The following is a 27,072-nucleotide window of genomic DNA, read 5'->3' as shown; positions in this document are numbered from 1 at the left end:
GTAGAAACGCTTCAAGTAAACAACCTAGTGATGCATCTCAAAAAACTAGAAAAGCGAGAGCAAACCAACCTCAAAATTAGTAGAAGAAAAGAAATCATAAATATCAGAGAACAAATACATAAAATTGAAATGAAAACAATACAAAAGATCAACAAAATGAAAAGTTGGTTTCCGGAAAAGATAAACAAAATTGACAAACGTTTAATGAGAGTAAGAACAAAAGAGAGAAGACCCAATAAAATCAGAGATGACAAAGGAGACATTACAACCAATACCACAGAAACTTGAAGGATCATTAGAGGCTACTATGAGTAATTAACTATATGCCAATAAATTGGAGAACCTAGAAGAGATGGATAAATTCTTACAGAGAGCCTACCAAGATTGAACCATGAAGGAATCCAAAACCTGAACGGACAAATAACAAGTAATGAGTTCAAAGCTGTAGTAAAAAGTCTGCAAGCAAAGAAAAGGCTGGGACCTCATGGCTTCACTGCTGAATTTTACAAAACTTTTAAAGAAGAACTAATATCAATTCTACTCAAGTATTCTGAAAAATAGTGGTGGAGGGAATACTTCCAAACTCATCCTACGAGACCTATATTGTTCTGATAGCAAAACCAGAAAATACATGTTAAGAAAAACAACAACAACAAAAAACTACAGGCCAAGATACCTCATGAACATTGATGTAAAAATCCTTAACAAAATACTAGCAAACTGAATTCAACAGCACATTAAAAAGATCATTCATTGTGACTAAGTGGGATTTATCCTAGGGATGCAGAGATGGTTCAACATTTACACAAATCAATCAGAGTGATACATAATCTCAACAGAATGAAGGACAAAACCATATGATAATTTCAGTTGATGCTAAGAAAAGCATCTGATAAAATTCAACATCCCTGCATGATAAAAACCCTCAATTTAAAAAAAACTGTGTATAGAAGGAACACACCTCAACCTAACAAAAGCCATATACAATAGACCTATAGCTAGTGTCATACTGAATGGGAACAAACTGAAATCCTTTCCTCTAAGATCCAGAACATGACAAGGATGCCCACTTTCACCACTGTTATTCTACATAATACTGGAAGTCCTGGCTAGTGCAAGCAGACAAAAGAAAGAAATAAAAAGCATCCAAATTGGAAAGGAATAAGTTGAATTATCCTTGTTTGCAGATGATATGATCTTATATTTGGAAAAAACTAAAGACTCCACCAAAAACAATTAAAACTGATAAACAAATTCAGTAAAGTTGCAGCATACAAAATCAACTACAAAAATCAGTGGCATACTTTTTTTTTTTTTTTTTTAGGCAGAGTCTCGCTCTGTTGCCAAGCTGGAGTACAGTGAAGTGATCTCGGCTCACTGCAGCCTCCACCTCCTGGGTTCAGGTGATTCTCCTGCCTCAGCCTCCTGAGTAGCTGGGACTACAGGTGTGCGCCACCATGCCTAGCTATTTTTTTTTTTTTTTTTGTATTTTTAGTAGAGACAGGGTTTCATAATGTTGGCCAGGATGGTCTCAATCTCTTGACTTTGTGATCTGCCTGCCTCTGCCTCCCAAAGTGCTGGGATTACAGGCGTGAGTATGCCAATAGCAAACAATCAGAAAGAAAAGTCAAGAAAGTAGTTCCATTTACAATAGCTACAAATAAAATGAAATACCCGGGAATTAACCTAACCAGAGAAGTGAAAGATCTCTACAATGAAAATTATCTAATACTGATGAGAGAAATTGAAGAGGACACAAAAAATTGAAAGATATTCCATGTCCATAAGTTGGAAAAATCAATATTTTTAAAATGTCCATACTATTCAAAGAAATCTATAGATTCAATGCAATCCTTATCCAAATACCAATGACAATCTTCACAGAAATAGAAAAAGCAATCCCAAAATTTTTATGGAACCACAAAAGACTCAGAAGAGCCAAAGATATCCTGAGCAGAAAGAACAAAACTGCAGGAATCACATTACCTGACTTCAAATTATACTACAGAGCTGCAGTAACCAAAACAGCATGGTACTGGCATAAAAACAGACATACAGACCAACAGAACAGTATAGAGAACCCAGAAGTAAATCTACACATCTATGGTGAACTCATTTTCAACAAATGCAATAACATACACTGGGGAAACAACAGTCTATTCAATAAATGGCGCTGAGAAAACTTGACCAGGTGCTGTGGCTCATGCCTGTATTCCCAGCACATAGGGAGGCCAGGTGGATTGCTTGAGCCCAGAAGTTCAAAACCAGCCTGGGCAACATGGCAAAACCCTGTCTCTACAAAAAATTAGCCAGGCATGGTGGTATGTGCCTATAGTCCCAGCTACTTGGGAGGCTGAGGTAGGTGGATCACTTGAGCTCAGGGAGGTAGAGGCTGCAGTGAGCTGTGGTCACTCCATTGCACTCCAGCCTGGGTGACAGAGTGAGACCCTGTCAAAAAAAATAAATAAATAAAAGAAAGAGAAAAAAAAAAGAAAGAAAGAAAGAAAGAAAGAAAGAAAGAAAGAAAGAAAGAAAGAAAGAAAGAAAAAAAGAAAGAAAGAAAAAGAAAGGAAGGAAGGAAGGAAGGAAACTGGATATCCATATGCAAAACAATGAAACTAGATGCCTGTCTCTCACCATATAAAAAAATTAAATCAAAATGGATTCGATACTTAAATCTAAGACCTCAAACTATGAAACTATTGTACTATAAGAAAACATTAGGGAAACTCTCCAGGACATTGGAATTGGCAAAGTTTCTTGAGTAACACCCAACAAGCACAGGCAAATGAGATCACATCAAGTTAAAAAGCTTCTGCACAGCAAAGGATACAATCAGCAAAGTGAAGAGACAACCCACAGAATTGGAGAAAATATTGCAAACTACCCATTTGACAAGGACTTAATAACCAGAAAATATAAGGAGCTCAAACAACTCTACAGGAAAAAATCAAATAATCTCACTTAAAATGTACAAAAGATCTGAACAGGCATTTCTCAAAAGAAGACAAGACGTACAAATAGCAAACAAGCATATGAAAAGGTGCTCAATATCATTGATCATCAGAGAAATGCAAGTCAAAACTACAATGAGATATGATCTCACCCCAGGAAAAATGGCTTTCATCCAAAAGTGAGGCAATAGCAAATGCTGGTAAGGATGTGGAGAAAGAGAACCCTTGTACACTGTTGGTGGGGGTGTAAATTAGTACAACTGCTATGGAGAACAGCTCTAAAAATAGAGCTGCCATGTTATCCAGCAATTCCACTGCTAGGTATGTACCCACAAGAAAGGAAATCAATATATCAAAAAGATACCTGCACTCCTATGTGTGTTGCAGCACTGTTCACTGTAGCCAACATTTGAAAGTAACCTAAGTGTCTATCAACAGATGAGTGGATAAAGAAAATGTGGTACATATACACACAATGGAGTCCTATTCAGCCATATAAAAGAATGAGATATTGTCATTTGCAATAACGTGGATGGAACTGGAAGTCATTATATTAAGTGAAATAACATAATGAGCATAAAGACAAACTTCACATGTTCTCACTTATTTGTGGGAGCTAAATTGAACTCATGGAGATAGAGTAGAATGATGGTTACCAGAGGCTGGGAAGGGTAGTGGAGAGAACTAAGGAGGGAGCAGTAGGAATGGTTAATGGGTACAAAAAATAGTTAGAAAGAATGAGTAAGATCTAGTATTTGATAGCACAACAGAGTGACAATAGTCAATAATAATTTAATGTACATTTAAAAATAACTAAAAGAGTATAACTAGATTGTGTGTAACACAAAGGATAAATGCTTAAGGTGATGGAGACCCCATTTGCCCTGATGTGATTGTTATGCATTGCATGCTTGCATCAAAACATCTCATGTAGCCCATAAATATATACACTGACTATGTACCCACAAAATATTAAAAATTAAGGAAACAAAGCTCAGAAACGATCAGTTTTCCTCTGTGTTAGTTTGCTAGGGCTACCATAAGAAAATACGACAGACAGGGTGTCTTAAAAAAACAGAAATTTTTTTTTCTCACAGTTCTGGAGGCTGGAAGTCCAAGACCAAGTTGTCGGCAGGGTTGGTTTCTCCTGAGCTCTCTCTTCTCGGCTTTCAGATGACCACCTTTTTGCTGTGTCCTCACATGGTCATCTCTCTGTCTGATGCATCCCTGGTGTCTCTTCCTCTTCTTATAAGAATGGCAGTCATACTGAATTAGGGCCCACTCCTATGATCCCATTTAACTACAATCATCTTTTTAAAGGTTCTATCTTCTAATACAGTCATGTTCCAAGACACTGGAGGTTAGGACTGCAACATATAAACTCTACTGTGTGGTGGGGCGAACAATTCAGTCCATAACACCGTAATTGATAAGGAACAGGGGAATTCAGCAGAGAACACAGTAAGGGACTGTCTAGCACTTACTGGAGAGTTTTGTGAAACAATAGAAAAGATTTTGAACTGGAAAAGAAAAAACCAGAATGTAACGCAAGGATTAGAAAAGTCAAAGTATGTGTAAAAGGCAATATATAACTAACAAATCCACAGAAATTAACATCTAATGTGATGCTGACTTGTTGATATATCTTTGGCAAAATTAATGTAATAGCAGTTTTGGAAAACGTGCTTATTTGGGAGTTCAGAGTTCATTGCTGTTATTTTCACTTTGAAGCAAGGTGCATGGAGGCAGAGAGGCAGTCAGTCACTAATAAGGGTTCCAGAAGAAGCACGTGGTTGCCCTGACCCACCAGATTGTCTTGAGTCTGGCACCTCTGTCACCTTCTGAATGACAAGAATTTTGGTGGCATAGATTTATCATGGAACTTTGCACCAGCCAGGAAAAACTGAGCTGGAATTGATGACTGTGTTCCAGTTATTCATTGCTGCAGAATAAATAACTGTGAAGAAACTATCTCAGGCTGCTGTGAGTAGGCAGCTGGTCTGCGAGGCAGAATAATGGGTCCTCAGAGACATACACGTCTCAGTGTCTGCAACCTGTGAGCCTGTTACCTCACATGGCAAATGGGACTGTGCACGCGTGATTGAGTGAAGGATCTTGAGATGAAGAGATTATCCTGGATATTCTGGATGGATCTGATGCAATCACAAGGGTCCTTGTAAGAAAGAGGCATGAGGGTCAGAGTCAGAGAGAAACTGGAAGATGGTACCCAGCTGGCTTTGAAGATGGAGGAAGGGGCCAGAAACCAAGGAATGCAGGTGGCTTCTAGAAGCTGGAAAAGTTAAGGGAACTAGTTCTCCCCTAGAGCCTCCAGAAGGAGCATGACCCTGCTGACTCCTTAATTTTATCATAAGATAATAAATCTGTAATGCTTAAACTGCTAGGTTTGTAGTAATTTGTTATAGCAGCTGTGGGAAAATAATGTGTCTGGTTTGACTTGCAACGAGCTCTGATTTACAACAAATCACATGCACCTAATTACTGATTCCAAACATTTTTCTTTTTTTTCCTCAAATTTAAACTTCATTCCTCCCAATCTTACGTAATTCAGGTCTCCATGAACACTTTCTCCTCATTCTTTACACCATGTTGAAGGAACGCTTAACACTTTATCACGTTCCAAAAAGGCAGAGCCAACTCCAGAAAATGCAGATTTTACTGAAGATTCCATATACCGCAAAGCATCATTTAATGCAAATTCCCTTTAGATTTTTTTTTTTCCTCCTTCCGAAGGTGTTCAGTTGCTAGCCACCTCACCCTGGTTACTTCCCCCTCCCAGTCCTTCCTGGCTCCCAAATCTCCCCAGTTTCTTTCCTTATCTTTCCCTCTCCTTCCTTCCCCCATAACCATACGTTCATATCACATCCACCTACTCTTAGCTGCTCAATAAAGTAAACACTTCCATTGGATCTGCCCTCCTTGGAAGGCAAGAGGTGTGCAGAATAGAAGAAAAAATTATTGCAAATCGTGTTTGCTGTTTCTTTCTCTGCTCTATTCCCCTCCTCTCTGGAACTCTCACAAACAAACTGAAGCTGTCCCGCATGAACTTCCCTAACTTCTCCTCGCTCCTTCTCCTCTTCAGCCTTTCCTCCTTCCTCCTCCTGACTAACTCCTTCTCTCTCCCTGGGCCTTTCATTCTACCCCAGGCTACGCTCTAAGAATGATTCCTCCCCAGACTCTCAGTCCTTTTCTCCTTGAGCTGGGCTGGGAGCCAGGAGGGCGGGGCTCTCCTCTTCACTTCCTGGTTGGATGACACTCCTGGAAAACCCGAGGTCCTATAGCCTCTCTAAGCTCCACTTTTGTCCCCATAAAGGCAATAAGAGCGGATGAATAAGCGGAGGAAATAAGACCACATAGGGGCGTTCTGAGGCTTAAATAAAATAATCCTCATAAAGTTCTTAGCATAGATGCTCATGTGTAGTATGTCTTCCCTGAAGCCTATGAGTTATTATTATTTTTATTAATGGACACTGCCCCGCACTTGTTTATTTTTTAATTTTAAGTTTAATTTTAAATTCTGAGGTACATGTGTTTTCCATTGCAGCCCTATTCACAATAGCAAAGACATGGAATCAACCCAAATGCCCATCGATGATAGATTAAAGAAAATGTGGTACATATACAGCATGGAATATTATGCAGGCATAAAAAGGAATGAGATCATATCCTTTGCAGGGACGTGGATGGAGCTGGAATCCATTATCCTTAGCAACCTAACGCAGGAACAGAAAACCAAATACCGCATGTCCTCACTTGTAAGTGGGAGCTGAACAGTGAGAGCTTCTTTTACCCTTTTCCCCTGAGCTCCTTCAAAAGCTAGGTGACTTGCAGCCTCTACTTCTCGACAACCTCATTAACCCATTAAAGTTTGGCTCCTTTGTTTTCTGTTAAAGACTGCTCAGTTCCCTGTGCCCACTGGCCACTTCTTACTCTCCTTGCTGTCTCTATCAGGCAGAATTTCCACGCCCTCTCCTGACCTTCTACCTGGTTGTCCAACCTCAGTGAGAAGTTCCATGTGCCTCTCATTTGGGCAGAGGCAGCCAGAGTTGGAACGTACACATTGCTTAAAAGGATGTTTGTCTGAAAGTTGAAACTCCCAAAACGTTCTCCTCAATAGGGTTCTTTGCAGCTTTTTGAATATGCATATGAGTATAACCACATTTTAAAAATCCATTCATCAGTTGATGGACATTTAAGTTCTTTCCAATTTTGGGCTATTATGAATAATGCTTCTCTGAATATTTTTTGTGCAAGTTTTTGTGTGGACACTGTAAATTTTATGTAAGGGCTAGCTATTATTTCTATCACTTTCTGTGTCCTTGGGAAAGTCACTTAAACTCTCTACACTTTAGTGTTTTCATTTTTTAAAATGAGGTTCCTGAGGATAATACTAGAATCTACCTCCTGTGACAGTTGTGACCATTAAATACATTTAGAGCTGATGTTAAAACACTCAGAACAGTGCTTGGCATATAGTAGATATCTAATAAATATTAAGAGTTATTATGAAGGATCCACTACATTTCAGGCATTTGTTGAATGCTCTCAGGTATATGACCCCGATAACCTCTGTAATGTTGCTATCCTCATTTTGCAGTTATAAAAACCAAAGTCAGAAGGATTCAGTGACTGGTCTGTAAGCTAGAACTTGAACTTGAGTTTCATATTCTGACTCACTAAGCCACCTCCTTCCCTGGTGACTCAGTGTAACCATATGTTACCACCACATCAAACACAAGGCCAAAGAGTCTCAGATGCTCTTCCCAGTGGTACCTTATTGACCAGTTTTTGCTTTCTACTAGCTCCACTGTTAGATGCTTGTTCCAGTCTAACTCCCATTCTTGTGTGGAAATAAAGTCAACATAACCCATGTCTTCTCAATACACTCCTACAGGTGGGAAGTTCCAGGAGTGGGATGGGGAGAAACATTACTTCTTTAAGTTCTTCTCTAAGAAATGCAATCTAGAGTCAACCACGTCCTTCCCTCCGATGTCCTTCCCTCCTACATATTCCATCCCTAAAGAAAGGAATACGAAAGGGAAAGAGTAAGATACATCATGTAGGAATACAGGTAAGAATCTTCTAGGATGCCAGGCAAGCAGAATGAAGACAGACTGCCCGGGTTTTAATCCTGTCTTTACCAATGACAACTACATGACCTTGGGAACAGTTCTGAACCTCTGAGTTGCAGCCTCCTCATTTTAAGATGAGGATAATAGTAATTGCTTCTTCTGGGGACCATGGAGAGATGAGATGAAATAACGCATGTTTAAGCATCAGCCTTGAGCTTGGCATGCAGTGAATGGCCCAGTAGCATTGGCAACCCCAAAACCATCAACCACGAGGATCTGGGGCAGCAGCTGACAGTCTGTGTGCTTGTAGCTTCTTAATCTGCCAGCTGCTGGTATAACTGCCTCTGACTGTGACACCGAATGACCCTTCATCCTCTGCCCCATCACTTACTAGTTCCTGAGGAGGTGACCCCAACAGGTCACTCCTTCCAGATTTGACCATGTCTACTACAGGAGACTTGTCCCCATTGTAATAACATGTTGATTATCCCTCCCACACAAATAGCATAGCTCTTTAACACAAATCCCAGCAAGGCAGTTGGATAAATATTTAACCAAGGATCAGAGGCATGGGAGGCAACTCTGACGGTACAAAGGGCAGTTGAAAAAACTTTTGTTTGAGAGGCCTAAAAGCTCCAGTTTTCCTCTTCAGAAATGTTTGCGTAAACACTCGTGTGCAATTGCATGCTATGCTTGAAAACAAGCCCTTCTAAAATGACCCAGGCCTCAGAGATTTTGTGTCATTTTGGCTTAAATCTTGCTCTTCGGTTACTAGCTGGGTGACCTGGGTCAGGTCACCTTACTTGTCTGTCTCTATCTTCAAATGATGGTCATGTAGCACCTGAGTCCAGGGCAATATTTCTCAACCTTGGCACTACTGGCATTTTGGTGGGGAGAATTCTTTCCGTAGGGGGACTGTCCTGTGCATTATGGAGTGTTAACAGCATATGTGTCCCTGACCCATTAGACAGTAGTAGCACCCACCCCTAGTTGTGACACATCTTCAGATATTTCCCATGATCACTGGGGTGCAAAATCACCCCCAGTTGAAAACCTCTGATCTTGGCTGCAGATTTAAATGCACCGCGGGTTCTGAGTGCTTAGCACAGTCACTGGTATATAGGAAGTCCCCGAGTCAAAGGGACCTCTCTACTGAGAGATAGTAATCACAGTTGTCTGCCACATCAAGCTGTTTTTTTGTTGTTGTTGTTTTTAGTTTTCGTATTTTTATTTTTTTAACCTAGGATTAGAGGAAGTGGGAAACAACTCTAATGGTACAAAGGACAGTTGGAAAATTGTTCTGTTTGAGGCCCAAAACCTTTTTCAGGCCCTGATGCTATGCTTGAATAAGAAGAGTTGAAAATAAAGCCCCCTAAAACAGATCTCCCTCTGTTGCCCAGGTTGGAGGGCAGTGGCACGATTGTAGCTTATATAACCTTGAACTCTTGGGCTCAAGCAATAATCCCACTTCACTTTCCTGAGTAGCTGGGAATATAGGCATATGCCACCACATCTGCTTATTTATTTTGCCATGGGGTCTCACTGTGTTGCCTAGGATGGTTTTGAACTCCTGGCTTCAAACAGTCCTCTTGTCTTGGCCTCCCAATGTGTTGGGATCATAGGCATGAGCTACTGAGCCCAGCCCAAGCTGTTTAAAATACATCAAAATTACTTTACACCAAAGCAAGCAATCTTAGAGATTCTTACAAGTCTACAAATTAAAGGATCCAGTAGAGTTCACAGTTTCAGCCTTGAGTTCTGTCTCAGTCCAGACTGTGGGATCATTCCTGGACTTTTCCTTGCTGAGCCAGCTGCCTTAAAAGAGTCATTTGGCAAGTCATTCAGCCAGTCCCTCAGTTGCTCAGTGGCAAAACAAGAAGCCAAGGCTGAGATTTTCTTCCCTGACACTCTGCAGGGCACTTGTTGAACAAGGGGGAAGGTGGGTAGAGCAAGACTGAGTGAACTTTCTCGTGCTGGGTTGTGTGAGAGATTTACATGCCTACATGTAAATTGAACACTGCAAGAACTGCCAATATTAGACCATGTCTTACCTATGAAATGGTAGTATTGTATGGTTCAACCTCAAAGATCCAATCTTGCCATTAATGTTTAAGATGACATAAGATGAGATAAATACAGGTGTCCAAGATGTCCATTCTAACATCCACAGAATGCAGATATTAATTAATTTTCTAGATCAAGCACTCTGTAACCCAAGTTTGTATAGCTGGTAAGTGATAAACTCAGGATTTGAACCAGGGTCTGTTTTACTCCAAGTACTATGTGCTTTCTACTTTTCCAGGCTGTTAAGCAAGAACATGTAAGATAAGCAGGGGCATAAAATACAAACCCTAACTCTGGACTGTTTAAATGGTAATTAGGAAGTGTTGGCAATTTAGGGCTATCTCTTTCTCCATTGCTTCTCAACACTGACATATGTGGGCATCACTTGGAGATCTTGCTAAAAGGCAGAATCTGACTGGATTGGTCTGGGTGGGGCCTAACATTCTGCAAATCTATGACTAGTTCCTGAGTGATGTTGGTGGTACTAATCCCCGGACCACATTTTCAAGTTTTAGCTGCATCAGAATCACCAGAGGCCTTCTAAATACACAATGGCTGGAAATCAAACCTCAATAAGATAATATACCTCCTAAGATGGCCGTAATGAAAAACCACCATAATACAACATACACCCTAAGATGGCTATAATAATAATAAAACACAGAAAAAAACACATGTTGGTGAGAATGTGGAGAAATTGGAACCCTCTTATACTACTGGTAGAAATATAAAATGGTTCGGCAGATGTGGAAAACATTTGGCAGTTCCTCAATAAGTTAAACTTAGAATTACCGTGTGACCTAGCAATTCTACTCCTAGGTGTATATGTAAGAGATAGAAAACAGGTGTTCAAACAAAAACTTGTACTTAGATGGGCATAGCAACATTATTCATAATAGCCAAAGGTATAAACAACTCAAATATATATAAATGGGTCACTTTATAAATAAAATGTGGCATATCCATAAAAGGAATAGTTTTCAGCTTTACAAAGAGTGAAGTATCGATACATGCTACAACATGAATGAACCTTGAAAACATGATGCTAAGTACACATATGGCGGGGAGAGACAGGGTCTCCACAATTCTTTTGTAAGCTTCCGAACGGTAACTTCAAATCCCTTATTTTTAGCCCGCTGTCAACAATATACCACAATGTAAAGGAAAGAAAATGACCACCAGAATAATCAACAAAATGAATGCTGAATTTATTCCCTTGCCAGATAAGGGAACACAGCCCAGGGAAGAAATTGACTGAATAGTTCACAGAGGCATGTGGGGGAATATGACTTAGAAGAGGGGGGATGATTTTCGTGCCTATGCTAAGTAAGGATAGAAAGTGTGCAGTCTAGGTCTAGGAAGAGTGGAAAGAGTCCATAGTTCTGTACCTTATTGGTTAAGACAGGTCCTGTTGTTGACTACGTATGTTAGTCTGCTCAGACTGCCACAATAAAATACCATGAATCGTGTGGCCTAAACAACATAAATTTATTTTCTCACAGTTATGCAGTTTAGAAGTCCCAGATCAAAATGCCAGCATGGTTGGTTTTCTGGTGAGGGCTCTCTTCCTGGTTTACAGACAGCTACCTTTTTGCTGTGTCCTCACATAGCCCTTCCTTGGTGCATGTTCAAGGAGAGAGTGTGAAGTGTCTGGTGTCTCTTCTTATAAGGATACTAATTCTGTTGGATCAGAGGCCTCATCTTTCTGATCTCATTTAACTTTACTTTTTTAGAGTCCTCGTTTCCAAATACAGCTATCCTGAGGATTAGGGCTTTGAGATAGGAATTTTTTGGAAACACAAACATTAAGTCCATAACAAGGGGTGTTCTCTTAAGTTACCTAATATTGGGTTATTTAAAGTGTCTGAGTAATGCAAGAGGAATAAGTTACATAGATCTGCTATACAACATTGTGCCAATAGTTAACAATGCTGTATTGCACACTTAAAAAAATTGTTACGAAGGTAGAACTCATATTAAGTGGTTTTATCTTGATAAAATTAAAAGTTAAATTAAAAAATTAAAGTCTCTAACTGGACAGACAATGAAGGGGTATGTAAGGTCAGAAAGCCTTGAGACACAGTGGCTCTTAATCAGCAATCTTGGACACCTATATTTATCTCATCTTACGTCATCTTAAGCATTAACAGCAAGATTGGATCTATGAGGTTGAACCATATAATACTGCCATTTCATAGGTAAGACGTGGTCTAACACTGGCAGTTTTTGCGTGTTCAAACTAATGCAAAAGATAAATGAGTCTTTTTTTTTTTTTTTTTTTGAGACGGAGTCTCGCTCTGCCGCCCAGGCTGGAGTGCAGTGGCCGGATCTCTGCTCACTGCAAGCTCCGCCTCCCGGGTTCACGCCATTCTCCTGCCTCAGCCTCCCGAGTAGCTGGGACTACAGGCACCCGCCACCGCGCCCGGCTAGTTTTTTGTATTTTTTTTTTAGTAGAGACGGGGTTTCACCATGTTAGCCAGGATGGTCTCGATCTCCTGACCTCGTGATCCGCCCGTCTCGGCCTCCCAAAGTGCTGGGATTACAGGCTTGAGCCACCGCGCCCGGCCAATAAATGAGTCTTAAATGTTTGATTCAAAGCACGCTTTTTGTTTAGATTGTTAATGTGGTATATGATGTACTCTCAACAAACGTCGTATGTCATACTCGTTGTCTTAGTCTGTTTTGTGTTGCTATAACAGGATACTGCAGACTGGGTAATTTATAATGAACAGAAATTGATTGGCTCTTGGTTCTAGAGGCTGGGAAGTCCAAGATCAAAGGGGTGGCATCTCGTGAGGGTCTTTTGCTATGTTGTTCCACAGCAGAAGGTGAAAGGGCAAGAGAGAATGAGACAGAGAAAGAGAGTGCAAGGGGGCCAAACTCCCCTTTTTGTGATGAACCCACTCTCAAGATAATGGCATTAATCCATTCACCCCATCCTTAAGGCCTAATCACCTTTTGGTACACCCCACCTCCTAACACTGGGGAGGTGTTGCATTGGGGATTAAGTTTCAATGTACGCTTTTGGAGGGACACATTCAAACCACAGCACTTATCCATAAGGCAGTGCATTATCATGAAAGCTCATGTGCACAAATATGTGACAAAACCCTAAGGTAATAATTCACGATTTAATATTCAAAAGATTACTTGACTAGATATTAAGTGCAGATTCTGATTCAGTGGGTCCAGGGTGGCTCTTAGTAATCTACATAATAAACAACAGCTGCTGGAGATTCTGAAGCAGGTGCACTTATTACTCTAAGAAACCATGAACATATGGAGCCTTTTGGGCTATTAAGATATTATTTTGAAAAGCCTGAGTAGCACTAATACTAGGAAGCCCTTATATGGAGCTTACTTTGTGCCAGGCACTATTCTAATATATTATTAATTTAACTTTCACAACGATCCTATAATGCTTGTACTATCACTATTCTTAATTTGCAAATAAAAAGGCAGAGGCCAAATATAAAGCGACTCTCCTGATAACAGGTGGCTAATCAATGGTCGAGCTAGGATTTGAATGCAGTCAGTGTTGGCTCCTCTGCTCACCTGTTTGCCTTCTATGTGACCAACCTTCATCATCTGTAAAGGTCATGGAGAAGTGAGAACTCTGGCTAACCTCATAAACTGGGGTTGCCACACAGCCCACACTGTGACTTTGAACAAGTTGCTTTAACTTCTTTGGCCTCTCTTACTAGTAATAGAAAGGAGTTGGATTTCAAACACTAAGATTTCATGAAGCTATAAATCGCTTACATAAAAATCCGCTGGCCATCTGGGGCAAGATTAACCAGTTTAATGAGACCCTGCTTGATGCCAGACATTGTGTTAAAATTGTATCAGTTAAGCCTTGGGACCTTTTGTTTTAAGTGATAGGGCCAAACTCCAACTTAGCTTAAACCAAAAATGGAAGAGGAATTTACTAGCTCGCCAATTGTCTGAGAGACAACAAATTACTAGCTCACCAACTGTCTGAGAGAGAGAATAAATAAGCTCAATAGTGTCTCTTTTTAAAAGGGCACTAATCCCTCTCATCACGAGGGCTCCACCCTCAGGACTTAATTACCTTCCAAAGGCCCCATCTCCAAATACCATCACACTAGGAGTTTGGGCTTCAAACTATGAGTTTTGATGGGGGTGGCACAATGTTCATAGTACCCCCACCTTTCAGATCACCACTTTTTTTTACTAGATCTGTTTTACTAGAGGTTAATTTGCATTTCCTAGAACTTTACATGAAGGGGATTATATCAAAGAGTACACACCCTTTTTGTTTGGCTCTCTGACTGCCCATAATTGTTTTGAGACATCCATGTTGTTACATGTATCAAGCTCATTCCCTTTGATGGCTAAGTGGTGTTCCATTATATGGCTGGACCACAGTTTGCTTGTCCATTCACCCAGTGGATGCTTCTTTGACTTGGGAAATCTTTGCCAAGACTGGGAGCCCTGTTGTTATGGGTCTAGTCTTCCTATGAGACTTCATGAGGCACTGTGAGCTCTCACTGTCTTTGCTCCTTCATAACCTCAGTGTCTTCCTGCTGAAGACCACCAGGAATGCACCTCAATTCATAGTCTAGGGCTGCTGTCACAAATCATCACAAATGGAGCGGCTTAAAACATCAGAAGTTTATTCTTTCGTAGTTCTGGAGGCCAGATGTCTAAACCAAGTGTTAGCAGGGCTGTGCTCCTTCTTGAGAGTCTGGGAAAGAATCTACCCTTGCCTATTTCAGCTACTGGTGGCCCTAGGTGTGCCTTGGCTTGTGCGACAGAAGCCCAATCTCTGCTTCCATCTTCACATGGCCTTATCCTTTGTGTCTTCTCTTTTTCTGTCTCTGATAAGGACATGCATCATTAATGAGATTTAGGGCTCATCGTAATCCAGGATGGTCTTTTGTAGAGATCCTTGCCTCAATGACATCTGCAGAGACTCTTATTCCAAGTAGATCACTCCCTTTACTGGCTTCCTTTGATCTTGCCTTCCATTACTTCCTTACAGCTGGTCCAGTGACAAACTCAGTTTAAGGCTCAATTTCACCAGCTTCTGAGCTAAATATGATTTAGGTGGGATACAGAGCATCTGCTCTAGCGCTAGAATAAGTCCTTTCCCACACCCTCTTACAGAGATGCCCCACCATTCCCCATGATGTACATTATTCCTCATTGCAACAAGTATTGAGCCCAATCGGTTCAATTATAGGTGTTGTAGTGGGTTGAATAGCAGACCCTCCTCCCCTGAAAAAGATATGTTTACCAGGAACCTCAGAAGGTAGGTTGGTCGGGCTAGAAGATCAGGGCCTGGTCAGTAGATGCTCTTCATCTTACCTAAATTCCTTTTTTTTTTTTTTTTTGAGACGGAGTTTCACTCTGTCACCAGACTGGAGTGTAGTAGCGTGATCCCAGCTCACTGTAACCTCTGCCCCCTGGGGTCCAAGTGATTCTTATGTCTCAGTCTCATGAGTAGCTGGGATTACAGGTATGCATCACCACGCCTGGCAAATTTTTGTGTTTTTAGTAGAGACGGAGCTCCACCATGTTGGCCAGGTTGGTCTCAAACTCCTGACCTCAGGGAATCCACCCACCTCGGCTTCCCACACTGTTGGGATTACAGGCATGAGCCACTGCAGCCAGCCCTAAATTACATTTTGCTTAGGAGTTGGGCAAGATTGAGCCTTCAACTTGGTTTGTCATCGTACCAGCTGCAATAGGGGAGCCACGGAGGGCAGAAGCAAATGAAGCTACTCTGTGGGAATGAGCAAGAACACTGCTCACCTGAGCTTAGGGCCCTTGTCTGCCTTTGTCTGCCCAAGTCACTGATACCAGTTCCTGGCATACAGTAGATGCCGATTAAATATTTATTGGATGAACAAATGAACATATCTAACTTTACTTCTTTTTCTCCCATTATTCCCATAGGAGGGGCCCCAATGGCAAAGCTGGCATCTTACGGCTCATCAAAGGCGGCTGTGACCATGTTCTCATCAGTTATGAGAATCGAGCTTTCCAAGTGGGGAATTAAAGTTGTTTCCATCCAACCTGGAGGCTTCCGAACAAGTAGGTTTCTGAGCCCAAGAACCTGTGATGTTCATCCTGGAAGGAACCCTGAAGGTCCTCTTGGTCTGACAGAGCACACATTGAACCCCTCAGTGTTGTCAAAGATGAGCACAGCCAGACATCAGTTAAAGTGGTGAAAACAGGTTTGATTCAGTAACTGCTGACTGTAGGGGAAAGAGCTAAGCTCCATTTTGATTTGTGCGAAGGTGTTTTAAACATTTTAAAAGGAGAATGAGGGAGAGGGGAAAGTGGGGCTCAGTAAGTCAGATTAGTGAAAAAGTACAAGGGTCCCTCAGTGTCCATGCAGAGGGGCCAGCTTGGCAATAAAAGAAGTCCAGATTCTGTCTTCCCACAGAGACTGAGAAACAGAGGTCTGATCCTTCCGCATGATTCAATTCCAAAGGAATGGCTCTCAGATCCTGGAGAGAAATGCTTCTGCATTGCAAGAGCTATATATTTACAATTTAAAGTTCTTTTTTTAGTAAGTATTTCAGGAAAGGGAAGTCAGGGACCTCTCAGGGATGTGTTGGCTAGAACAAATAGTAAAATTTTCTGGCAAGACTGAGCCTTCTTAGGCAGGCATTTTAGTGAGGGGCTGCTGTCATCCAAGGGACAGGGCCTTACACTGTTAGAAACCATGCTGGAGTTTGGTTAAGTCTCTTAGTGCAAGGGGTTGGGATGGGGTTGTCATGCATACAGAGTTCTCCAGCTCTCAGGGTCCAGCAGGACTTGGGATGGGTGGGCCTCTTCTAAGTGTCAGGCTCTCCATGTATGGCTTCACCCCTGCTTCCTTTCACAAAGTAAATGCTTTGGCTCATAAGTCATCAGCAAGCAGAGGCCGCACTGGGTTAGAACCCTGGTCCCCTGGTGCCTGCTCTGAGCAGGTCCTTTCTAGGACACACACTCCCTCCCTCGATGGTAGAGTTGTATTTGGTCTTTGGGAATGCAGCTCAAAAATGGTCCCTAACTGACTCTCACCAATTTTGATTATTTTCATTGCCCCATCTAAACCTGTTTAACAATATATAATCCATTAATTTCATACCAGATTTCTTTATTTAGCTTGAGTGCTTATTTTCATCTAAAAGTTTGAGCAGATACCCGGAGTAACATTTATTAGTCTTTTGTTTCCATTGGCCAAGAAGGTTTCCTTCCCCAGCTTCTTTATATTTCAGAAACAGTATTTTTCTCCTTCCCTCTAAAGAATATGATCCACCTCCCCTCCACTCCAAGCAGAGATGGTCATTCTCTCCACTCCCCTCCCTGCATATCTGAACTCTGGGCAGAGGCAGCTTACCCCAAGGCTCAGTCTTTAGTTAAGGGCCATCAAATATTTCATTGATGATTCAAGTGAAGATATAAAAAGTATGTCTAATAAAAGACCACAGACTAGAAGGTATTGCTAAATGCACTAAAGAACAAACCCTAAAGGTTTGAATGTTATCTCAAATCCAAAAGATAAAATCTACACAGAAACATTGAAATTTTGGCTTGAAACACTTGGTAGCTGAGAACCTCCTAAGGTTGTAGAGGGGGTACAAGACTCAGAGACAGGGACAGAGACCCAGAGAAAGGGAAATGGGTCACCAGGATGAGAGGCAGGACAGGAGCGATAAAAATGCAGAGAAGATGAAGTCTTGAGAGGGGTTTCCCACTTAGGGACTCCCTGGGTGGGAAGGAGAATTGAGGAGAGGTGATAGAGAAGAGATATGGGTCAGAGGTGAAGCCAAATGTGCTGGTTGAACTGAGAGACTGGGTTACAGAGAGAGGAAAGCTGGTTGACAGCTGGTGGAAGAGGGAAATGGTGAATTTGATTTTGAATCTGGCAGGAGGATTGAGGGTTTGGTGACCCAGCCCAAAGAGAATTCCAACACACAGATGTAAAATTCCATTTAGACGAGAGAGCAATCCTGCAGTTAAGTTATGATTTTGGAGATTTAATATAATTGCTATGTATAATAGTTCTGGAGAGCTGTTCTTACCAGGCACTGGGATACCCACTTACCATACATTCTTTACTGATGTTGATCTTATTTTTTAAAATCGAGAAATACATAAACAGAAAAAAGCATTATACGCACATGGTTCAACAAATTATTATAAACACTCCTGTACTTAACACCCAGATAAAAAAAAATAAAACATTACCAACACCCAGAAGCCCCTACATGATCCTCTACCATCACAGCCCTCTCCAACTACCCAATAGGTAATCGCCTCTTACTTTTTGTAATGATCATTGATTTGCTTTTCTTTGTAGAGTTATATCCATCCCAATCAATAGCATTTGACTTTAACTGCTTTTGCGCTTTGAATGGAATCAATATGTATGTATCCTTTTGTGTCTGGCTTCCTTCACTAAACATTCTCATTTGACAATTTATCTCCACTGTGTGTAGCTGTAGTCCACTCATTTCATTGCTGTGCAGTATTCTGTGAATATGCCACGATTTTCTACTGTTGATGGCATGTTTGTGTCCCTTCTAGTTTGAACCAGTATGAACCAATGCAGCTATGAACTTTCTGGTACATGTACTTTGTTTTTTTGTGTGCTTGAATTTTTCTGTGACACATGCTCCAGAGTGAAGTTGTTACCGGAAAGGGCTCCTGATCCAGATCCCAAGAGAGGGTTTTTGGATCTTGCATGAGAAAGAATTTGGGGTGAGTTCATAGAGTAAAGTGAAAGCAAGTTTATCAAGAAAGTAAAGGAATAAAAGAATGCCTATTTCTTAGGTATAGCAGCAGCATTGACTGCTTAACTGAGTATACTTATAGTTATTTCTTGATTATATTCTAGACAAGGGGTGAATTATTCATGTGTTTTCTGGGAAAGTGGGAGGGATGACCAGGAACTGTGGGTTCCTCCCCCTTTTAGACCATGCAGAGCAACTTCTGGACATTGCCATGGCATTTATAAACTGTCATGGTGCTGGTGGGAGTGTCTTTTAGCATGGTAATGCATTATAAGTAGCATATAATGAGCAGTGAGGATGACCAGAGGTCACTTTTGTCACCACCTTGATGTTGGTGGGTTTTGGTTGGCTGCTTTACCACATCCTGTTTTATCAGCAGGGTTATTATGACTTGTATCTTGTGATACCAATCCCGCCAACCTCCTATCGAATCCTGTGATTAAGAATGCCTAACCTCCAGGGAATGCAGCCCAGCGGGTCTCATTCTCATCTTACCCAGCCCCTATTCAAGATGGAGTTACTCTGGTTCAAATGCCTCTGAAAGAATGACTAGATCATAGTTTTCCTGGCTTCAGCTTTACTGAATCATACCAACCTGCTTTCTAAAATATTGCTCCAATTTATACCTCCACCCTTTCTATGTATACTCCAATCATCACAACTTTGAGGAGCAGGTTTCGTTGACATTATTCTCCTGGTGATGGTGCTGAGCTGGGGTGGATAACATGCCCTAGGGTGGGGATCTGGTACCCCACGTACATCGTGATGGTGGGAAATTTGAGATCAGATCCCGAGATGCAGTGCCTGGGTTCTTCCTTTTATATCAGGCTGCCCCCAGTTTAAAGCTATTTGATGAGCTCTCTGAAGGCAAGAAGCCCAAGAGCAGAAGGCAGAGAACTCATGTTTGGAGAATGACACTTCATATTTATACTTATTTGAAGGTGGGGGCAAGAAAAGGAATCTTTAGGGACACAGACAAGGAGCTTCTGAAGACATTGTAAGAGACATTCCAGATTTTTTTGGTGCCCTGAAATAAGATAGCTAAATCATACTGCATGCTAGATTAGCAGATTTTAAGTGCTTTATGTGCATTATCTCCCTTAATCCTCACCTATGAAGTAGGCGTCATAATAGCCCCATCCTGCAGTGAGAAAATGGAGACTCAGAGAAGTTAAGGAAGTTCCAAAGCCATAGAGCTGATGGGAGGCAGAGATGGGATTTTGATACAGGTCATATCAGTAACTTCATTGTGTGTAGCACCAAAGTAGCATGGGATGGATGGGTAGGGCGAGTGTGTCAAAAGTGGGAGATGATGATGGACTGATGGCAAAAGACTGATGGCTTTGTCACTCACAAAGAGAGCTTTGGGGACTCTGGATAGGGTACCCACAAGAGTGGCCAGAAAGTCCATGAGGTGTTTAAAGAAGGAGGAGGCAGAAAGCAAAAGGAATCCCCAGCCTATGAATACAGGGACAGGGAGAGGTAGCAGGAGGAATACTAGCTCACGAAAACATATTTTTCAGGACCTAAAAGCCTCCAGAGTAATTGTCAGGATAATCATTTCTTTAAGCACAGTGTGTGCCTTCCTGAAAAGAAAGGAGCAATTGAAACTTCGTTTGCATTTCCAGGAGTATAATTGGATTTTACTGGCCCACATTTCCAAGTAAGCACCCCTCCTTTTCCGCAGTCCTGATATCCAGGAGTCACCCAAGCTAGCAAGGGCTCATCCCCACAGCTATCTGAGCAACCAAGCACTTTGCAGGAGCGAGCGAGGGAGACTGCAACCTTTTTGGAAAGTAATCTGGCAGTAGCTATTAAAATTCAAAATGAATGTGCCTTTGACCAGGCTGTACTTTGAGGATTCTTGCCTATAGAAGTAAAGCCAACGTACAAACGAATAGGTTGTGAAAGTCTATTTACTGCGGCAGCGCTTGCAATGCTGAAACCTATAGCAACAACTGGAAGGTCGTTGGATAGGGAAGTGGTTGGCTAAAAGCTGTTCAATGGGAAATTCTCTTGCTCTGGTTTAATCTATAGACATTGATGAGAAGGGAGGTCTGTGATTTATTACTAAGTCAAAACAAATTCATGGAAAATATAAATACTATAGTATGACCCTTTTTGTTATTGTTATTTCTTGGTTTAAAAAAATAAATCAAATTCTTCTATGTGTATGTGTGTTTGTATGGACAAGGAAGGAATGTAGAAGGGCACACAAAAGTGTTAGTTATCATAGAGGAGATTAATTTTTAAAATACGCACATCTCCTTATTATTCACTTTATATAATGAGGAGTCAGAGCTGCTACATTTTAAAGTAAATAAATTATTTAATTTTATATAATAAGCAGGTATTGCCTTTATTTAAAATATATATTTATATTTAATTGTATGTAATTTGTATATTAAAATTAAAATATATGTGTAAATTATATTAAAATTACATTTCATATATTTTTAAAAACATCAGTGAAAAGCATATCTATTAAATAGATTAAATTTTTAAAATCCCATATTTTATTTATTTATTTATTTATTTAGAGACGGAGTCTCATTCTGTCACCCAGGCTGGAGTGCAGTGGTGTGATCTTAGCTCACTGTAACCTCTGCCTCCTGGATTCAAGCAATTCTCCCTGCTTCAGCCTCCCAAGTAGCTGGGATTCCAGGTACCCACCACCATACCCAGCTAATTTTTGTATTTTTTAGTAGAGACAGGGTTTCACCGTGTTGGCTAGGCTGGTCTTGAACTCCTGACCTCAGGTGATCCACCTACCTGGGCCTCCCAAAGTGCTGGGATTGCAGGCATGAGCCACCGTGCCCAGCCTAAAATCCTGCATTTAATTTTAAATATGAAGGTAGACATTACTTCTATATTAAAAAAATTATATGTGTATATGTTTATATGAGTGTATATATACTATATTATATACAGTATATATTATATTGTAGACATTACATGATATATTATACATGTAATAGTCACCAAAAGACATGAGTGTTTGTGGCAGCAGCATTTGTAAAGGCCCAGTTGAAAACAAGCACAGCGTCCATCACAATATAGCGGCTAAATAATTCGTGGCATTTTGATGCAATGGAATACTATGCTGAAAGGAGAATCAACACACATAACATAATGTTGAATAAAGAAGCTGATGCTAAACAATGAGTACTATTCATATGATTCAATTTATATAATGTTCAAAACCAGCCAAAATGAATCTATCCTGTTAATCAGGAAAATGGTTACTGAGAAGTGGGCTGAGAGGAGAGACTTTCAAGGCTGGTCCTGTTCTGTTTTTCTTTCCCCCTTTTTCTTTTCTTAAAATTGGAGTGTAGCTCTGTTGCCCAGGCTGGAGTGCAGTGGTGCAGTCATATAATGGCTCACTGCATCCTCCAACTTGTAGGCTCAAGGGTCCTCCTGCCTCAGTCTCTCGAATAGCTGGGACTACAGGTGAGCACCATTGTGCCCAGCTAAATTTCTGTGTATATGTCCATGTCTATGTATACGTGTGTGTGTGTGTGTGTGTGTGTGTGTGTATGTGTATATATATATGTATTAGAGATGGGATCTCGCTGTTGCCCAGGCTGATCTTGAACTACTAGGCTCAAGTGATTCCCCTTCCTGGGCCTCCCAAAGTGCTGAGATTACAGATATGAGTCACTGTGCCCAGCCCTGTTTTGTTCTTGATCTGTTTGCTGGTCACATGGGCTACCAGTTTGGAAAAATCCAATCATGTGTGCACTTTTCTGTATGTAGGTTTAGAAGTGATAATAAATGCCATTATAAAGCACACATTTTAAAAGGCATTTGCAGGCCGGGCATGGTGGCTCACACCTGAAATTCCGGCACTTTGAGAGACCGAGGTGGGCAGATCACTTGAGGTCAGGAGTTCAAGACCAGCCTGGCCAACATGGCAAAACCCCATCTCTACTAAAAATGCAAAAATTAGCTGGGCATGGTGGTGGATGCCCGTAATCCCAGCTACTCGGGAGGCTGAGGCAGAAGAATAGCTTCAACTCTGGAGGCACAGGTTGCAGTGGGTTGAGATCACACCACTGCACTCCAGCCTAAGTGACAGAGCAAGACTCTGTCTCACAAAAATAAATAAATAAATAAATGGCATTTGCAAAGGCCCATCCTTCCCAACAGAGATGAGCGCCTGCTCCCTGACTTCTTTGGCTTTCCCAGGATCTGACTCTTCCTTTCCTTTCGCCCAGGTATCGCAGGCACGAGTGACAAGTGGGAAAAGCTGGAGAAGGACATTCTGGACCACCTACCCGCTGAGGTTCAGGAAGACTACGGCCAGGACTACATCTTATCGCAGAGGAATTTCCTCCTATTCATCAACTCGGGGGCCAGCACAGACTTCTCTCCGGTGCTGCGGGACATCCAGCATGCTATCTCGGCGAAGAGCCCCTTTGCCTATTACACGCCAGGGAAAGCCGCTTACTTGTGGCTCTGTCTTGCTTTCTATTTGCCTATTGGCATATATAATTACTTTGCTGAAAGAAATTTTGGCAAAGACGAGCCCATGCCCAGAGCTCTAAGCATGCCTAACTATAAGAGGAAGGCCACCTAGGCAATGGAAGACCTCAAAGAAGTGGGAATGTCATAGTCTTGAAATGAAAAGGAAACTGGGTTTCTCATTAAAGTTGTTTCCTACTCTTCATTCTCTGTGAAATTCATTGATTGAATAGTACTTTGTAATGAGAAGGCTGCGGAGTAGCAACAGCCTCATGGAGAATGTTAATAGAGCTCCTACCTCCAGCCTGGGCTACAGAGCGAGACTCCGTCTCAAAAAAAAAAAAAAAAAAAAAAATAGAGCTCCTACTATGCACCAGATACATTGCAGATATTCTTTCATCTAGTTCACATCAGAGAATTGAGGTGGGTATCTTTGCCCCTACTTAATATAATTGGAGAGATTTCCTGTCACACGCTAGCAAAAGGCAGGGCCAGAATTCAAATCCTGGGTTGAACTCCACTGCCTGCCAAGAGAAGAAGAAGAGAAAGAGAGAGATGAGGAGAAAGAGAGAGGGAAGGGAAGGAGGAGGCAGAAATGGCAAGGGCAACAGTCTAATGGATCCTCCAAGTCTTCCTCACTGTGCATTGATATTCTGTAACTACTACACCCAAGGTATTCGATTCACGGTAAATCATCAGGGCTTCGTTCTCTTCCTTCCTCTTTTTTTCCTCTACGAGGAGCTCTGGAGACAATAGGATAAGGTCTCCCATCTCAAACAGAACCCAGGAGACCTCTTGGCAGATCTAGGGAATGTGGCTGACTGGTTTAGGGCCCATAGTAACCATCACTGTTACTCTGTTACCCCCATCTGAGCATACTGGGATGGAAAAGTCAATATCATTACCTGGAAGAGCTTAGTGGAAGGGAGCAATGTCAGATAATTATAGAGGTATGGCCAAAGTCAGTTGGGTGTGGCAAAAGGGGAGGAGCTGGTGAGCAGAGGGTGCATAAAGGGAACCAGAATACCTTGCTCATTGCAAACCTCTCTGTTCCATTTCCTTTCTAGAATGTGGAGACTCTTTTTCTGTTTTCCTTGGCGATTTCATGAGAGTATATACCATGACACTGCTCTGCAATTTTCTCTCAGAGAAAATAATAAATAGCCATATAGCAAGATAAATACTTATAAAATACTTACACGATATGTTTTTAATGGCTAGTCATAGTGACAGCCTAGTGGCTCTCCACCATTCTTTCAGAGCAGAATGGAAAGAAAAAAAAATCCGTCTAAATGTTGATTTCCCTAAAAGGCACTTTCTGGGGATAAGCGTTGTTGAAGCCAACACTTCTATTTGCATGCTTCTAGCACTGTTGAGAGAACAAGTGATTTGTTTAGCTTATAGTCCAAAGTTCGGAAGAGCACTGGGGATGGCGTGCTTCCCTGAAAGCCAACAGTCCTCAAAGAGTGATCCCTGGACCTGAATCATTAGCATCACCTGAGACTATTAGAAATGCAGATTCTCAGGAGCCACCCCAATTCTGTATTATATTCCTATGGCTGCTATAACAAATTACCACGTATGTAGCAGCTTAATACAGCATAAAGGCATGACCTTACAGTTTTGGAGCTCAGAATTCTGAAATGGGTCTTACATCTTTTACTATTTCTGATGGTGTCTACGGTTCAACATTTTTTATTGCCACAGGCTTCCACGGACTCCACGTCATTATCAGATCAACATTCCTCATTATCTGCCTTATCCGCCAATTATTACATCACTTTACATCCAACCACCATTTCGGCTTTGAAGCCGCTGCCTGATATTGACACTTTGTAGATGTAGTCTGATTGTTTCTATATATTTCTATCTACTGATGAGGATCCTATTCTTTTAGTATAATCAGTACAGTTGACTTCCAATGAACTAGTTTCGATAACATTCGAAAAAGAATAATTAACCTGTTACTAGCCTTAGCAACTAACACCCTACTAGCCCTATTCCCTCCATGAAGTAGGTGCTATTCTCATCACAATTTTTAGATAACACAACAGACTTAGAACGTTAACTTGTCCAAAGTCACACACCTAGGATATAGTGGAGTTGAGCAAAATTTTTAATCTGAACTTGTTCAATTCCAATTTTTAAAAAGTAGCAATTATGCAGTGGTTAATTTCTTTTTGAAGTCAGCTTCCTGGGTTCAAGTCACAGTTCTGCCACTGATGAGCTATGAGATCTTGGGGATCTTACTTGATTTTTTTCTAGTGCCTTAGAACTGTCATTTGTAAAGTGGAGAGGAAAATGATGATGATGATGATTTTTTTTTTTTTTTTTTTTTGAGATGGAGTCTTGCTCTGTCACCCAGGCTGCAGTGCAGTGGCATGATCTCGGCTCACTGCAGTCTTCTCCTCCCAGGTTCAAGTGATTCTCCCACCTCAGCCTCCTGAGTAGCTGGGATTACAGGTCCCTGCCACCACTCCTGGCTAATTTTGGTATTTTTAATAGAGATGGAGTTTCACCGTGTTGGCCAGGGTGGTCTCGAACTCCTGACCTCAAGGGATCTGCCCACCTTGGCCTCCCAAAGTGCTGGGTTTACAGGTATGAGCCACCTCACCCGGCCAAGAGGATGATGATTAATAGTAGCTGTCTAATGGAGCCGTTACAATATTAAATAAGTTAACCTGTATTAAGTACTTAGAACTTACTTGGCTCTAGAAGGCACACAATAAGTTGTTATTCACATGGCTAATTGTAGGATGCTATAGTAATGATAGGAGAAAAACTAAAACATGAGCGGAAAGCATTAGGAAAGATGCTGCAATGCGGAGAAGGCTTTGGACTATGTGAAGTTTTATTTAAGCTTACTTCTTTGAGCTGGCTTGAAGCAATATATCATTTCCTTATACAATGGTGGTAGGGTTTCATCAGGTCACTAAATGATTTTGAAAGGCAACATGATCTTTCTGATTGGTAGACAACTGGGTGGTCCAAGCAGGCACTGATCATGCATGTGCATTTCATTCTACAGGGTTGGCTCCCTGGCATGGAGGGCCTGGGATGAGGTACACAGTGCAAGCCTGTGTTGGCCACATCCTCAGGCCCCTCTCCTCCACCAGACCCCAGGCCAGGAAGGGAAAACTCATGATTTTCATGCTACCTCCCTCCTCTTTCCACAAGGTCAAGAAATAATTTTCAGAAAATGTTAAAATCTCATACAAATATACAATGAGCATACATCAAAGTTTTATTTAAGTCACTAACGAGATAAATAATCTCAGAGAGGAGATGAGAGGAGATAAGAAGCTGGTATACAACATAGAGTGTCCTTTAAAAAATGGTGGTAGAATTAGATTGCTAAATTACATATAAAACTACATAACAGATTAAGGTTCCATGGAGCAATGTACTCATCATCTGGGGTTAGGCTCTATGCTGGTCAGAAATTATTTGCATCTCTATGGTATAAAAGTAACAGGCACTCCATTACCCTCAACAAACTAAAAGGAACAGATAACCAAACACTACATGTTTTCACTTATGAGTGGGAGCTGAACAATGAGAACACATGGACACAGGGAGGTAACAACACACACTGGGGCCTGTCGGGAGGCAGGGCTGGGGGAGGGAGAGGAATAGGAAAAAGAGTTAATGCATGCTGGGCTTAATACCTAGGTGATGGGTTGATAGGTGCAGCAAACCACCATGGCACATGTTTACCTATGTAACAAACCTGCACATCCTGCACAT

The 27,072-nt window shown here is 41.3% G+C and overlaps 1 protein-coding gene across 1 annotated transcript in view; it reads left to right on the top strand.

Annotated features, from left to right (window-relative positions):
• HSD17B2 (hydroxysteroid 17-beta dehydrogenase 2) overlaps window positions 1-23,530 on the top strand; it is a 64,585-nt gene extending 41,055 nt beyond the window's left edge. The window contains exons 4-5 of the mRNA XM_003917233.4: window positions 16,031-16,168; window positions 23,079-23,530. Coding sequence (XP_003917282.1) covers window positions 16,031-16,168; window positions 23,079-23,440 — 500 coding nt within the window. The 3' untranslated portion in view covers window positions 23,441-23,530. The remainder of the gene's footprint in view (window positions 1-16,030; window positions 16,169-23,078) is intronic.
• Window positions 23,531-27,072: the final 3,542 nt, after the last annotated feature.

This window comes from Papio anubis, chromosome 18 (genome assembly GCF_008728515.1).
Source record: "Papio anubis isolate 15944 chromosome 18, Panubis1.0, whole genome shotgun sequence".
In the NCBI taxonomy this organism is placed as follows: Eukaryota; Metazoa; Chordata; class Mammalia; order Primates; family Cercopithecidae; genus Papio; species Papio anubis.
The sequence above is the reverse complement of the archived record's forward strand: the minus strand, read 5'-3'. Positions and strand labels throughout refer to the sequence as shown.